This window comes from Leucopleurus acutus (assembly GCF_964270905.1).
Source record: "Leucopleurus acutus genome assembly, chromosome: 15".
NCBI lineage: Eukaryota > Metazoa > Chordata > Mammalia > Artiodactyla > Delphinidae > Leucopleurus > Leucopleurus acutus.
Genome location: NC_139157.1, coordinates 48,233,888 through 48,249,842, shown reverse-complemented (window position 1 = coordinate 48,249,842; position 15,955 = coordinate 48,233,888). Strand labels below are relative to the sequence as shown.

At 41.4% G+C, this 15,955-nt stretch overlaps 2 protein-coding genes across 2 annotated transcripts in view; one reads left to right on the top strand and one right to left on the bottom strand.

Annotated features, from left to right (window-relative positions):
- SLC16A10 (solute carrier family 16 member 10) overlaps positions 1-15,955 on the top strand; it is a 138,240-nt gene that overhangs the window by 19,632 nt on the left and 102,653 nt on the right.
- LOC309971917 (mitochondrial dimethyladenosine transferase 1-like) lies at positions 5,327-8,071 on the bottom strand (the record flags this gene model as incomplete). The annotated part of the gene is given in 2 exon segments (XM_082855342.1): positions 5,327-6,208; positions 6,212-8,071. Coding segments are annotated over 2 exon segments (1,029 nt in total). The 5' UTR covers positions 6,359-8,071.

Below are 15,955 nucleotides of genomic sequence, written 5' to 3'. Positions count from 1 at the left end.
TCCAAAAAGCGGAACTGTAATTTGCCACATGCTGGCAACTGTTTACATAGTATTTACATTAGGTATTATAAGTAACCTGTTACTGAACCAAATTGGGTCTGCCGGAGGCAGGTGGTAAAGCCAATCTACTGACACCGGGTTGTGGTGAAGGAGAGCACAGCGTTTATTGCAGAGACTCAAGCAAGGAGTCTAGGACAGCTTGTGTCAAAACGCCTGAACTCCCCATGGGTTTCAGGGAAACATTTTTAAAAGCCAGGTGTGGGAGGGGAGTCCCAGGGTGTGTGATCAGCTCATGCACAACTCTCTGATTGGTTGATGGTGAGGTAACAGGGCAGGGTCACAGGGGTTAACATTATCAATCCTCAGGTGCCATTAGGTCTGGGGGCTACATGCTCAGGGTCAAGTAGTTAATTTCTTCCATTTGGTGGTGGCTTTAGCATCTGTAAAATAACTCAGGAAATGTGCGTCAGACACTATTATCTGCACTTCAGAGAGGAGCTAAAGCAGAGGATATGGGGGAGGGGTCTGTCTCGGGAAGGCCCCAGAGGGTCCTGCTGGGTTACAACCTAGAGATGGTTTAAAGTATGTATACAAGAGGATGTGAATAGGTTATATGCAAATACTTCGTCGCTTTATATAAGGGACTTGAGCATCTGCAGACTTTGGTATCTGCTGGGTTGCTGGAACCAACTCCTCTTAGATACTGAGGGACAACTGTACTAGCAGTTCAGTCCTTTTTATTGCTGAGTAGTATTCCGTTGCATGCCTGTACTACAATTTTTTATCCATTCACATGTTGATGGACATTTGGGTTGTTTCCAGTTTTTGCCTGCTATGAATAGTGCTGCTATGAGCATTTGCGTGCAAGTCTTTGTGTGGACATATGTTTTTGTCTCTTGTGCACCTTATTTTAATTTTCATTTTATTCTATAAGCTTACCTGTATTTTTAAATTTAACAAGACGATAATACTATGTATTTTTGTGTGTGTATGTGTGTGTGTGTGTGACTGAATGAGGAGGTGAAATAGTATGCAAGGACTCTGGAAAGGCAGGTTTTTCACTTGGGTGATTTTAGGTGATTGGTGGTACTGCCAATCAAGAGAGTCAAATATGGCTGAGATTTTCTATTTTTAAAAAAAACTGAAGAGGGTCCATTGAAATGAGTCATTGGGAAATCACTGATGTCTTCAGCTAGCGTACACTCATTGGCCTGGGTGTGCAGGGAGTGGAGCAGTGACTGGGAGGTAGGGATGGTGGTGCAAGCTTAGAAGTGAGAAAGGGGAGAAATAGGGTGGTAGCTAGAAGAGGATTAGGGTCAGGGGTGGGGGGAATAACAATTTTTTTTAAACATGGGAGTAGCTTGAGGAGAAGGAGCCTGTACAGAGGGAGAAGGTCAAGTTACCAAGTGGCTAGTTGATGGAATAAGATTCATGAGCAGGTCACAGATGCGGGAATTCAGAGCACAGCTGCTGCTGCTGGTGAGGGGTGGGGGGCAGTGCATTTGCCAGAGATGCCACCTATTCAGGACCTGGAGAGGGGAAAGTAAGAACGGAAACAAATGGAGGGGTAGGGTTGGTGAGGATCAGGAAACTGAGGGGGCCTTTGCTTCCTCTGAGAAGGAGAGTATGTGTTAGGCATAACATGGGACTTAACAGCAGATTTGAGAGAGTGGCAAGGGTTTGGGAGCTGATTACTGCTAAGGAAAAGGATTGAGAAGAGTTCTGAGAACTGAACCAAAATTGGAAATATTGGAAATTGTGAATTTGTAGTGAAACCCGTTTCTAAGGTTGTGGCTTTTTTTTTTTCTTTTCTTTTTTTCCTTCTCAGCTGTGCTCTACTGTGTGAGCAGAGCAGGTGAACTGAACAATTCAGTAAGGTTAGAAGAGAATTGAAGCAAAGTAGTTTCACATTTTCTGTCTGCTTTCAGCTGTGTGCTGTATGGCTTTCTCTTCTCTCCACCTTTTATGCACCATTCTGAGATGCGGAAGTACTCACGTGCTATAAGTCTTTGGTGAAGTTGATTCAACATTTAACAATCTAATACAATTTTTAAATGCTTTTTTTATTGTAGTAAAATACATATAACAGAATCTATCATTTTAACCATTTTTAAGTGTACACTTCAGTGGCATTAAGTACATTCACAGTGTTGTGCATCCATCACCACTATACCAGAACTTAAATTTGAAGCATGACTGTCATCTCTTTTCCTCCCTTTGTGTCACTCCTGATTTATAACTTTAACATAGTTCTTTACTGGGTAGACTATTTGTATTTTTGAAATTGAGGTAGTGATAACAGTATGTACTGAGCTTAACTTTGGCGGATGCTGTGCAAGGCACAAATTGTGGCATTAGCGTTCTCTCTGTTTGGTTGTAATTATGTGTTAATGTCTGTCTTCCTTACTAAATGTAGAAGGCCCATGAGAGCGGGGGCTATCTATGTCTGCCTTGTTTACAATTATATCTCTACTGTCCAAGCACAGTGCTTGACACATAGTGGGCATTCAGTGAAGTTTTTGAACAACTGAAAGTCCTTCACTGAGAGGATTTATTTGTTTAATAAGTTCTTTCTGAATGCTTCATATGAAGTAGGCAAAACTTGTATTCACACATTAATACAGATTATACGGCATGGCACTTTCCAATGTCTAGTTAATGAGTAAAAATCAAAAAGGGTTTATATTTGCAGGTTCACCATGGAAGGTATTAGAGCAGACTGTGCATTAAACAAATGGCTGTACAGAATTGACAGCAATAATCCCAAAGCTTGAAGGCTGTGGGTTAATTAGGATAACTTGACAGAAAGTGAGTCAATCAAACTTGACAGTTGAAAGAATGTTCCAATAATTTATGTTCAAATACACATCAAATATGTCAGCAAGTAACAGGAACTTAAGTTGCAGAATGCTCCAAAACACCAGAACACCTGCAGAGTTTATGGCTTACAGAATGTTTTGGAGAAAGAAAATCAGTAAAATGGTTGGGGACTGTTTAGTTCTATTACCTTATACTAAATAAAATACACTAGAGTTTAAAATATTATCTTTCTTACAGGTAAAAAGATATAGTTTATTAATAAATTAATTGAGGAATTCTGTTTTTCTTTAAAGGTACATTTATTAATGAATTCAGTAATACTTTTATTTTTTAAGAAATATGCATAAATATGGGTGTTTCTGTTAGCTGCTGTTAGATAAACTAGTGTCATAAGCTTGTGGTTAAATGGAGATAAAGGGGCAAAATACAATCTAAGTGTTAATTCTTACAGGGACGTATTATATTGCTACTTATCACAGTACGCCTCTGATTCTGGAAGGTAAGGACTCTGTATGTGTGTTTGGCCACTGAGGCTCTTTTTAGAAATAAAATCTGTCTCCACCAAGGTATTTTTGTATCATATGGAAAGAGAAAAGAAAAAGCTATTAGGAACTCTAGTCCTATTATTTTCTTACCTTTTAAAACTCCGAATAAGCTAAAACTGGAGTTTGGCTTCAGGAACCAGTATTGGAAATTTTCTTAGGTCTCATCAGCAAAATCTAGTACTGAGTGATCATTATGGCTTTTCACTGAATGATTGTGCGTGTGTGTCTGTGTGTAGGAGAGCAGACAGACAGACAGTGGACACAGGTCTTCGAGTAGACTTCCTTGAGTAAACATAAATGAGCAGGGGAGGGGAGTGGAGAGAGGAGGTGGGATGGAGGGGCAGGGAGGAGCAGAAGCAGAGGAAGCAGACTGAGACTGCAGTCCCTGTTGAGTAAATGCCGCTTGTTTGTCATCTCTCCGTCCCTGGGGCCTGCCCTGTCCTGATGCTGGTTTTGGGCCCCCTTGGAGTCAGTGAGCAGAGTTAGCTGGGTAAAGGCGGGTGGGGCCTGGGGTCTTAGTGCCTGCTTGGTTGACATGAGCAGACTGCATCTCCAGCTGGGTTCTGGAGTAGCAACAGCACAGATTTCCAGGGAACAGTTCCTCCTGTCATCGTTTTGTTTTTTTTTTTTTTTGAGAGAGAAAAAGCATTTTTGTACTTTTAATTGAGCAGCAAGGGAAATAAACAGGTGAGAAGGTGGGCAGAGAAATATGGTGTAATCTTAGTTCTCAAACTACAAAGTACTTTAGTGAAAGAAAGGAACCTAGATTTTATTAGCAACTGACTTTTAAATTTATTCATTAGCAAGAGCTAATTTATTCATTAATTAGCTGTAAAACTGACTTTTAAATTTATTCATTAGTAATAGGAATCCTAGCCCTTATGATAGTTTATAGCTTATTGTTCTCAGTAATTAAGCTCTGGTAATTGGTCCTCTAAAAATGCCAAATTCCAACTTAAAATTTCAAATAAGCATAAATAAAAAATGTCCATATTTGCAGTATCTACACTTTTTTTTGCCCAAGTCCCAGGATAGTCCCAGGATTGAAGTGAGGTGATAAAATTTTAATTAAGATGTTAAATCTGATAACCTACAAGGCAAAAATGAACACATTGTGGAATCGGTTCCTCTATCATAAGGGAAGATGTGCTTTTCTCACTGCAGCTTCATCCAGGTCCTTAAAAGTCCTTAAGAATTCCTCCAGCAGCGAGTGGCCCGGGGAGCCGGGCAAGGGCAGCTCGCTGGACTCGGATGAGGGCAGCCTGAGCAGTGGTACCCAGAGCAGCAGCTGCCCCTGGCCGGGAGCAGACAGGACGCCCAGAAACACCCCCACGAGGGCCTGGCCGACTTCTCCGACAGTCTCATCAAGGAGAGCGACATTCTGAGCGACGACGAGGAGGACTACCACCAGACTGGGAAGCAGGGCAGCCCTACTACAGACATGGAGATCCAGTTCCAGAGACTGAGGATCTCAGAGGACCCGGACGCTCGGCCAGCTCAGCAGCCGCCCGGCAAGGACGGGAAGCCCAAGCTGGTCCGGGGGCAGTTCTGCGCCATCAAACGCAAAGCCAACAGCACCAAGAGGGACAGGGGAACTCTGCTGAAGGCGCAGATGTGTCACCAGTCCCTGGACAGTCAATCGGACAATGCCAACCTTGATCTCAGCTCCGTTCTCGAGCGAGAATTCAGCGTCCAGAGCTTAGCGTCGGTTGTCAACGGGGAGTGTTTTTATGAAACAGAGAGCCATGGAAAGGCATAATACAGGTCTAATTCAGATATGGGTTAAGTTGCTGATTTCACTTTTAAATTTATTTGATGATATTTATTCTCTTTACCAAGCTTAAAAGGGGAAATAAGTCACACCTGGGGAGCACACATATGAGAAGTTCAACACTGTGAAAATCAACATCCAGTTGGCTGCCAGCCCCTGAAGTAGCAGCTACAGTCTGTAACTCTCCTTGTCATCCCCTTTTTTCTGATTTTTGCTTGAGTTCTTCTCTGAAATTGTAAGCAAAGTGGTGTGGGTCTTCATCACACATTTTTCGGCATGCGTCACAGAGGCTCTTAAAATGTAACACAGAGAGCTGGGTGGGTCGAAGGGTAGGGTCCACATCTACCAAGCGGAACAGTTTCCCAGTGCTTTCTAATCGCCGAGCTTCAGGGAATAACATTCCAGGCCCTCGATGGCAGTATTTCCTTCGGAACTGAAAGGCATTCTGAACGACTCTCTCCACCAGCCTGAATGGCTGCTCTATCCTGGGCCGGGTCAGGGGGGTGAAGTGCACCACCCCCGAGACCACCTCTGGTTTGGGGATGAAAGCCTGACCTGGAACTGTCAAGATGTGCTGAACGTCGCAGAGGTACTGGGCCATGATGGAGAGGCGACTACGCTGCTTGCTTCCCGTACTGGCTGTAAGTCTCTCTGCCACTTCCTTTTGAAAAGTCATCTGGGTTCTGCCATAAGCAAAAGGTCCATTTCTATGAGAAACATTTTCAAGCCATGTGATAATCAGTGGAGTTGATACACTAAAAGGCAGATTGCCAATAATATGTACATTTGGAAGATCATCCTCCCACTGTCTTTTGAGATTTTCTGGAAAAGCCCTTTCTATCTTAAATGTCAAGACATCTCCATGGACAGTTCTCAGTTTTCCAGGTGCTGCATCAGAAAGCATCTGTAATCCAGGAATAAATCGACTGTCCTTTTCAACCACCAGAAGTTCAGCAACACCGGCATTGAGAATGGATCTTGTGATTCCCCCAGGCCCAGGGCCCACTTCATAAACATAAGCATTTGTCAGACTGCCAGCTTTCCTTACAATTTTATCTGTCAGCCTCAAGTCCTAGAGAAAATTCTGGGATAGCTGCTTCACAGCTTGCAGTCTAAACAACTTAATGATTTCTCGAATTGTAGGTAATGGTGGGAGACGGAAGGCGCCGAGCGTCCTGGAGGCAGCCATGAGCCCCGGCCTGGCCGCACAGGTCTCACACATGTCCTTCCCCGCGGTTCCTTCCTCCTGTCATCATTTTTATTCCTGAATCATCGTGTTTAGTTATGCAGTTGTCTGCTGTCCCCAGCTACTTACATATCAAGGAAGCGTCTTCTGTTTATCTTCTTTCCTTCCCTTTTTTCTTATTTCCATCTCGTTAACTCCTTTTCTTTGTTTTAGCCAAGCACACACATTTGAGCAATAATGGTTGCCATTTTCACTAGCTAGCATAGGACTTGCTCCTTACCTAGAGGACTCCTAATCTTGTGGTGTGTAGTGGTGAGTTAAGAACATTTAAAGATGCCACATACATGTAACAGTATTGGTAAACCTCATAGTATTGGTTGAAAATATGAAGTTGTAGAATGTTTAACATGATACCATTTACATTTCATTAAAAGAAAAAACTAAGGAAAAAATACTACCACATTTCATAGAATCTAAAACACTGTTGCTGAGATGCACCCCCATTTTATGTACACTGACGAAGGGGAAAACTTGCAGATTAAATTGTGATGTAGTGCTTTATTGTGGATTGTAAGGTGCATCCCAGTTTTAGAGATATAATATGAAAAGGCATGCGTTTTAGAATTGAATAAGGTAAATATATTTTATTGAAACATACTTATGTAATAAAAATATAAAAACACGCATTGAAATGATATATAGCCAATTCAGGATGTGATTTATCTCTATGAAGCGAGGGAGGGAAACAGATAATGGGGGCACACGAGGGGCTTCAACTCTCTATATTTTTATTATTTTTAATTTTTAAAAATTTTTATTTATTTATTTTGGTACGCAGGCCCCTCAGTGTTGTGGCCTCTCCCGTTGCGGAGCACAGGCTCCGGATGCGCAGGCTCAGCGGCCATGGCTCACGGGCCCAGCCGCTCCGTGGCATGTGGGATCTTCCCGGACCGGGGCACGAACCTGTGTCCCCTGCATCGGCAGGCAGACTCTCAACCACTGTGCCACTGGGGAAGCCCTATATTTTTAAATCTAAAGCAAATATTGCAAAACGTTAGATAAAGTTGGTTGGGGACTTCCCTGGTCACGCAGTGGTTAAGACTCTGCGCTCCCAATGGAGGGGCCCCGGGTTCGATCCCTGGTCAGGGAACTAGATCCCACATGCATGCCGCAACTAAGAGTTCACATGCCGCAACTAAGAGTTCACGTGCCAAAACTAAGGAGCCTGCCTGCCGCAACTAAGACCCAGCACAACCAAATAAAAATAAATAAATAAATATTAAAAAAAGATAAAGCTGGTTGGTGAGTTCCTATAATTTTATGTATGCTGTAAATATTTCCTAATGAGAATTATATATTTAGAAGCTACATAAAAAGCAAGTTGCAAAAGCCTATATATATAGTGGATCTTGTTTTACTTTCTAGTATAGTATTGTTGGCCTTCCATGTCTATGGTTCTGTATCTGCGAATTCAACCAACTGTGGATCGAAAATATTCTGGGAAAAAAAATTCCAGGAAGTTCCAAAATGCAAAACTTGAATTTGCCACATGCCTGGCAACTATTTACATAGTATTTACATAGTATTTACAACTATTTACATAGCATTTACATTGTATTAGATATTATAAGTAATCTAGAGATGATTTAAAGTATATAGGAGGATGTACACCATTTTATATAAGGGACTTAAGCATCCCTGGAATTTGGTATCCAAGAGGGGTCCTGGAACCAATCCCCTGCAGGTACTGAGGGACGACTGCATTTGATTTTGTGTTCTTTCAGACTTTTTCCTATATCTATCATACCACAGCAGTGGGGTTTGTTGTTGTTGTTGGAAGGCCGAGGGCTTTCTACATCTCCGTTTTTGTGTATGAATTAAAAGATAATACTGAAGCCCATGCGCCCTAGAGCCTGTGCTCCACAGCAAGAGAAGCCACCACAATGAGAAGACCGTGCACGAAAATGAAGAGGAGCCCCCGCTCTCCACAACGAGAGAAAGCCCGTGCACAGCAATGAAGACCCAACGAAGCCAAAGGTAAATAAAATAAATAAATTAATTAAAAAAAAAAGCCAAATATAGTCACATCACTTAACCCAGAATCTCATTCCCTAGGACCTTGCCTAATGACTCCTAAGAAAAAGCTTTATGCATGAAGATCTTCACGATACCATTACTGTAAAAGAGTAAAACTTTGGAGTCAAATGCCCCCAACTATAGAAGTGGTTAAATAAATGATGTTGATCTACTTTATGAATTATGTTGCAACTGATAATGATAATGACTTCTATGTAGCAACATGGAAAATGTTTGATGGTGATACATAGTCAGGGTGTATCACCCGACTGTGACTCTAAAAATGTGCATGAACGTGAACAAAGATGAAGGGAATATGGAGAAACAAACAAGCAATAGTTGTACTAGAATGGTAGAATTTTGAGTGGATTTCTCCCCTCACCATTTGTTAAAAAAAAAAAAAAAATTGTACTTATATTTTTGGGGCAGCCAGATCTTTGAAAGAAAAATGTGAATTTCTAAGAAAATAGCAGATATTAGGATGGGGGATACTAGAAAATGCAAAGTAGTGGCCCTTTTGATGATAAAACTAAAACATTCTAAACCAGCTTTGCTTTAGCAATGCACAAATTGATTATTTAAATTTTGTCTTTTTAGAAGTAAGTTGGCTGAGGGCAAGTGTGTGGAAATCAGAATATTGAAGAGGATTGGTACAAGAAGTGGGAGGATCAGAGCTGATGTGACTAGCCTTTTCATTTGCACTACCAAATAAACCAAAATTTTGGACTGTGTCTGCTTTAGTTAATATTTGGTTATTTGCTTTGAAGCTATTTGTTTGCAATAATGCCATTAACATCCTCAACAGAGCCAAAGTCTGACCCTGAGATGGTAGACTCTTAACTAATTTTATCATTTACAAAGAAACTGAAACTTCTGAGGGCATGAAGGACCATTTCTTTTCTCTGTACTTCTTCCTTTGATTTTTACATCACCAGTGATTTATGGCTACGAAAAAAAAGTCCTGTAATTAACTCACAGTTAAGTCATCTTACCATCAGAGGTAGAATGAGGCTGGTGATGATTGGGGAGGGAATAGAAAAAGACTAAAGAATTTTAGACATCTAAGGCCTTGCTGACCAGTTAATCCAGCCCCTTCACTTTATATGTAAGTAGATAAATCCCAGGGACTCAGCAATGAACCTGCGTTTTAGGCCTCCAAATTTAGTGCCCTTTCTACTGTACCACAAGGAAAGAAGGAGGGAAAGGGAGAGAGAGCAGAACCAAATTATTGACATTTTAGGGGCCATTTTTTCAGGATGGACAGAACATTGGATATGATGTCATTATTATCTTAACTTATAGTTTTTACGAAGACTACCACTCCAAAACAAAAATAGGTAAAGAACATCAACAGACAACTCACCAAAGAAGAAATACAATATAACACGAAAAAATATGCAATGTCATTGAAGAAATGTAAAATATAAAGTAAATGCATCTTGCTGCCTCAAGGTGAAACATTTACAGACGAACTTTATCATTCAGACCATTGGCCTTGTAGGGCTTCTTGTTGACAATCTACTCTATTTTTAGGAAATTAATTATAATTGAAAAACCGATGCAAACAGTAAAAGGCAAAGTACAACCTGGAAAGTGAATTTCATGAAAGTTGTGGTAGCCTTACACCTCTTTTTATTCATTCACTCAGTCCTGTGTGGCACCCATAGATGATTTAGCCCAGGTGGTTTTGCTGAAGTGGACCACTAGGAAGGAAGCTGTGAAGGGCTCAAAGCAGTTGAGAATAGGTATAACTGAGCACATAATTTTACTTTCCTCTCCTGCCCCACACAACTAGAGAAGCTGGTTCAGATCTGACTAAGGAAATGTCTTCATCCCCACCCAGAAGGTACTACAGGGCCCCAGGAGGACGAAACCAGGGAAAGAGAATCATCAAAACAGGACTGGGACCAAAGGCAAGCACAGTAACAGATGTCCTGCTGAAGAAGATGGGGGTGGGACTTTGCTGTGACTCTGAAGGCAAGTGTGGTTCAGCGAAGCCAAGATCAAGGGGACTGAGTGGGCTATCTGTCCTTGGTAACCATGTGCCACATCTTCTGAACAGACCTTATCATCTGGGCTAAATCAGCCCAGGAGTTCTGAAAAGAGGATTGAACTTAATATTACTGACACACAGGGACTTCCCTGGTTAAGACTCTGCGCTCCCAATGCAGGGGGCATGGGTTTGATCCCTGGTCAGGGAATTAAGATCCCACGTGCTGTGCAGTGCAGCCAAAAAAAAGAAAAATCACCGACACACAGATAGGTCCCCTTAGATTCTAATTGGAAGTAAACAGGGTAAAAGTAGTAAATACTCAATGTTGCTTTCTAAAGTAAATTATATATTTTAGAGATGGGCCCAGTCAGACCACATAGAGATGCTTCATTCTTTTTCATCGTCTGTAGCAAGAATTGACAAATGGTTTTATATCCTAAAAGGGAAAGTTATGGGTCAAAGGGTATGTGCATTTTTCCACACTTTTAAAAATGTTATTTAACAATAAAGTTGCAAGAATAAGAATAGTATAAAGAATTGCTGAAAACCCTTTATCATCTCCTAACATTTTACTCCATTTGCTTTATCATTTGCTCTCTACTCTCTATCGTGCTGTGTCTGTGTGTGTGCATTTACATATACATACATGTATTCTAGGAAACATTTTTTCTGAGCCATTTAAGTATAAGTTGAATATATTATTGTCCTTTTCTTTTAAATGCTTCAATGTGTATTTTCTCAAAATAAGGCTATCCTCTTATATAACCACAAATTATTAACTTCAATAAATTGAACATAGATACAATATATTTCTCTAATATATGCCATCTGAATTTAATTTCATCATTTGACCCAATAATATGCTTTTTGGTATGTATTTATAATTTTAACAAAAATTACCATATTGTCTCCATAGAGGTGGTGCCACTATACATTCCCGAAAGTAGTATATGAGAATGCACAATTTACCCTCAATTGCACTAACACAATTAGTTAACAGCTTTTGACAGTGTGTTAGAAAAAGAGTGGCATTTCATTATAACACGTTTCTCTTATTCTGGGTAAAATTATATTATGGAAAATTGTAATTGGTAATCATTATGGTATCTTACGTGGGTAATTTTAATAATAATTATGGATAAGGTTGAGGATCTTTTGTGTTCAGAGAGTCACTTATTTGTATTTCCTTCTTCTAAACTGTCCCTTATATCCTTTGTTTTTCTCCTGGGATGTTGGCTTTTTTATTGATTTGTAGGAATTCCTAATTTATTGAGAAGCTCAGCCATTTGTCAGTGATATGAGCTGCAAATATTTTTCCCAGTTTGTCATTTGTTTTTTGTCTTTATGGTGTTTTTGTTTTTTTAAAAAAAATATTTATTTATTTATTTAGGCTGTGTTGGGTCTTAGTTGTGGCACGTGGGATCTTTAGTTGCAACCTGTGGGATCTAGTTCCCTGACCAGGGATCGAACCTGGTTTGGAAGCACAGAGTCTTACCCACTGGACCACCAGGGAAGTCCCCTACAGTGTTTTAAAAATTGTTGCTGTTTGTTTGCATTCGGGACATTTTGAAGTCATGAAGTACTGGCAGGAATATTTTGTATTATATTTAGATTTTATAATCAAATACACAGGTGTGCTTAGATATCAGTAGATATCCTAATATAAGAAAGGAAGAGGCAGATTTTCACCTCTTAGTATAAGGAGTGAGTAAGCCAAATAAAATAGGATGCATTTATTTTGGACTTAAATAATTGCTGTTAACCCCACTGTGCCATGGGTTGTTAACTCTGGCTCTCAGAAAAAAATGAAAAACAGTTATGGTGAATATATTTAAAGTTGTCTGAAACTTGATCGTATCCAGGCCTTATCTAGGACTTGGAATTTTGGAAACTAAAGAACACTACAAAAGAACTCCATAACCTTACTAGTTTGGAAACCATGGTACTGGTAGGATTTCTGGTCTTTATTTTTATTATTTTGGATGTCTTCCTTCAAATATTTTATGTATCCACATTCATAATTTCCATGATAAAGGAATTTCTTTTAAAGCTGATTAGGGGCAGTTTTTTTTAGATTTTTTTTTATGTGGACCATGTTTAAAGTCTTTATTGAATTTATTACAATATTGCTTCTGTTTTATGTTTTGGTTTTTTGTTCCTGAGGCATGTGGGATCTTAGCTCCCCTACCAGGGATCGAACCCACGCCACCTGCATTGGAAGGTGAAGTCTTAACCACTGGACCACCAGGGAAGTCCCATAGGGGCAGTTTTTAAATATGTAGCTGGTTTAAATCATTAAGTAGTATTAAGGGGAACATCCATCATAGAAATTAACTTAAAATATTTAGAAATATTAAAAATATGGTCACAACTGTATTGCTTGCATCTGTCTCTATAAATGCTGATTTGCACGTTTTCATATTGCAGAATCACACTGACATTCAGAGAAAGATGCTGACATTGTTCTTCCAACATCTCTAGTTTGGGTTTCATGAAGCATTTCTTCCATTTCTCCTTTTCCTCTGTGTAATACTTTCTCAGATTCTTGGAAAAATAATCAAGACATTTTGCTCTGGGTCTACTTATAATCACTGGCATAATACCAGTGTGAAATGTGCTCATTAACATTGTTTTAAAGTATACATAAGTACACAAAAATGGGCCCCTGCACCAGAGATTAGAGTTGAGACATGTTAGTTTTCCTACATGTCACTGTTTTACAGATTTAACTTAGTTTAATTTAGGGCCAGATAACTCTGGCAGCGTTTGCATTTTCAATATGTTTTTCTGCACTTAAGAGTTTCTACACAGGGGCTTCCCTGGTGGCGCAGTGGTTGAGAGTCCACCTGCCGATGCAGGGGACACGGGTTAGTGCCCCGGTCCGGGAAGATCCCACATGCCGTGGAGCGGCTGGGCCCGTGAGCCATGGCCGCTGAGCCTGCGCGTCTAGAGCCTGTGCTCCGCAACGGGAGAGGTCACAACAGTGAGAGGCCCGCGTACCGCAGGAAAAAAAAAAAAAAAAAGAGCTGAGTTTCTATACCGTATAAATTTCATACCTTAAATGGAAGTAAAGTAAAATGCCAATAGGAATCTGTTATTGTGTGTATATCTCCAGTCCAAAATTACTAAAAAAGGAAAAAAAAGCAACATATAATGTTGGATTTGTATTTTTTTTTATAATAGTGTTTATTTTTACTTGTTGACAGTTTGCTTTATTTATTTATTTATGGCTGTGTTGGGTTTTCATTTCCGTGCGAGGGCTTTCTCTAGTTGTGGCAAGCGGGGGCCACTCTTCATCGCGGTGCGCGGGCCTCTCACTATCGTGGCCTCTCGTTGCGGAGCACAGGCTCCAGACGCACAGGCTCAGTAATTGTGGCTCACGGGCCCAGTTGCTCCGCGGCATGTGGGATCTTCCCAGACCAGGGCTCGAACCCGTGTCCCCTGCATTGGCAGGCAGATTCTCAACCACTGCACCACCAGGGAAGCCCCGGATTTGTATTTTATATTGTAAACCTATCAGACATAAAACTCCCCTTTCAAATTGCTATAAACATTTCTAAACACTCTCAGTTTCTTTAGTTATCTTGTTGTGAACTGGTAATAAGTAGCTGATGGACCAGCACCCATCCATGAACCATTTTAAGCACTGATCTTGGTAACTTTAACTTATGCTGTGTGCCAACAGGTACTGCAGTTCACTTGACAGCCTTTTTGGAAAGAGGATGGCCATCATATCATAGTGATGATTATTAGTATTTGAAGAAGATATTAGAGTTGTTGCAATCACTGCAGAATGGTTAATTTTTTTTTTTTTTTAAGAATTGGTGGGACTTCCCTGGCGGTCCAGTGGTTAAAGACTCCGAGCTTCCAATGCAGGGGGCGCGGGTTGGATCCCTGGTCGAGGGAACTGGGATCCTGCATGCTGTGCAGCATGGCCAAAAAAAAAAAGAAAAAGGAAGAATTGATTTGACAAAATCTATCTTAAGATGTCAGGGTTATTTTTACTCTTTAGAACTTCTGGTATAATCTGAGCCACTCTGAAACACAGCTTATCTTGTGAGGAATAATTTTTTTTTTTTTTTGCGGTACGCGGGCCTCTCACTGCCGTGGCCTCTCCCATTGCGGAGCACAGGCTCTGGACGCGCAGGCTCAGCAGCCATGGCTCACGGGCCCAGCCGCTCCGCGGCATGTGGGATCTTCCCGGACCGGGGCACGAACCCGTGTCCCCTGCATCGGCAGGCGGACTCTCAACCACTGCGCCACCAGGGAAGCCCATGGGGAATAATTTTTAAATTGTGTGTGTGTGTGTGTGTGTGTGTGTGTGGATATGAGGCAAGTGGGAGTTTTGTTTTCCTAATGGAAAAAATATAAAGTGTTTAATCAATTATTTCTATTCATTTATTTATTTATTCAAAGTGTATTTGGAATGTTTATTGCCAAGTGATTTTGTGTATACAATACGACCATCTTCTTAAACCTCCAGTTTAAATGAGTCACGGGTCAAATAATAACCTGGCAAACAGAATGACACACATGCTTCCCTCACTCTGTTGGAGGAGCTGAAGCAGTCTAATTACCCTGCAGGCCCGGATTAGTTTAATTCTTTGGCACCAGCATTATCAAGATTTCATTGTATTTGGACGAACATATTTTTTAGAGAAATTGTGTTGTTATTCCATTTCCATTTAAAGCGTAGTTTAAGGAAACTTCGTGGAAAGCTACAGACTAGCCTCCTTTAAAATTTTTTTTCATGTTATAGCAGGGAATCAGGCAGGGCTGGCTTCCTGGACATGTGGCCTGTGCAGTCCCAAAGGGCTCTGTGCTCAGAAGGGTTCTGTGCTTGGTTTAATGTTTTGCTGTCAGCATCTTGAAATTCTTGATAATTTTATATTCGATCTTATTTTATAAATGAGGTCCAGTGGGACAGTGGAGCCTGTGCTGGAGGTTTGGGGCCTTGGCTCATGTGCAGTTCTACCTTTCCATATCCCTAGGCCCTGTTCTGCTTCCCCTTCCAGCCAGCGGCCATGTCCACTGCTACCCTTCACCTGGGGTGCTGACTGGCTCATGTTGGGGAGGAGGAGGCCCATGTTCTGCTGTCATCCTCCACCTCCTGCTGGGGCCTGGGTACAAGTTCGGGGAGAGTTGGGGTCAGGTGCCTACGTCTCGCAGCGTTGTGGGTGACAGCCAACCCCGCCCCAGGCTGGCAGCACGTTGACACGTTTGGTGTGTCCGCCTCTAGCTCGCCCCCAATCCAGGTGTCTACTCTGTCCAGGTGTGGAGGTTTAAAACCCCTTGGGTGTCCCTTAGCATGGATTGCAGTGACTGGCCAATGGGCAGGAGAGACACCTGGCTCTATTTCCCCGCAGCCATGGTCTGGTTGGTGGTCAGAAGAGAAAAGCCAGCAGCCATCAGGCCTGAGCGTATGCTTGCAACACTGCCCTGCTTCCCCACCCGCCCCTGAGAGTCCACGCTCTTTCCATGAGAACCCTTGTGCCCAGAGGAATGCTGTTGCTTTGGCTGCATGCACATAGCACCTTCTCTTCTTCCTTCCAACTTTCTTGAGC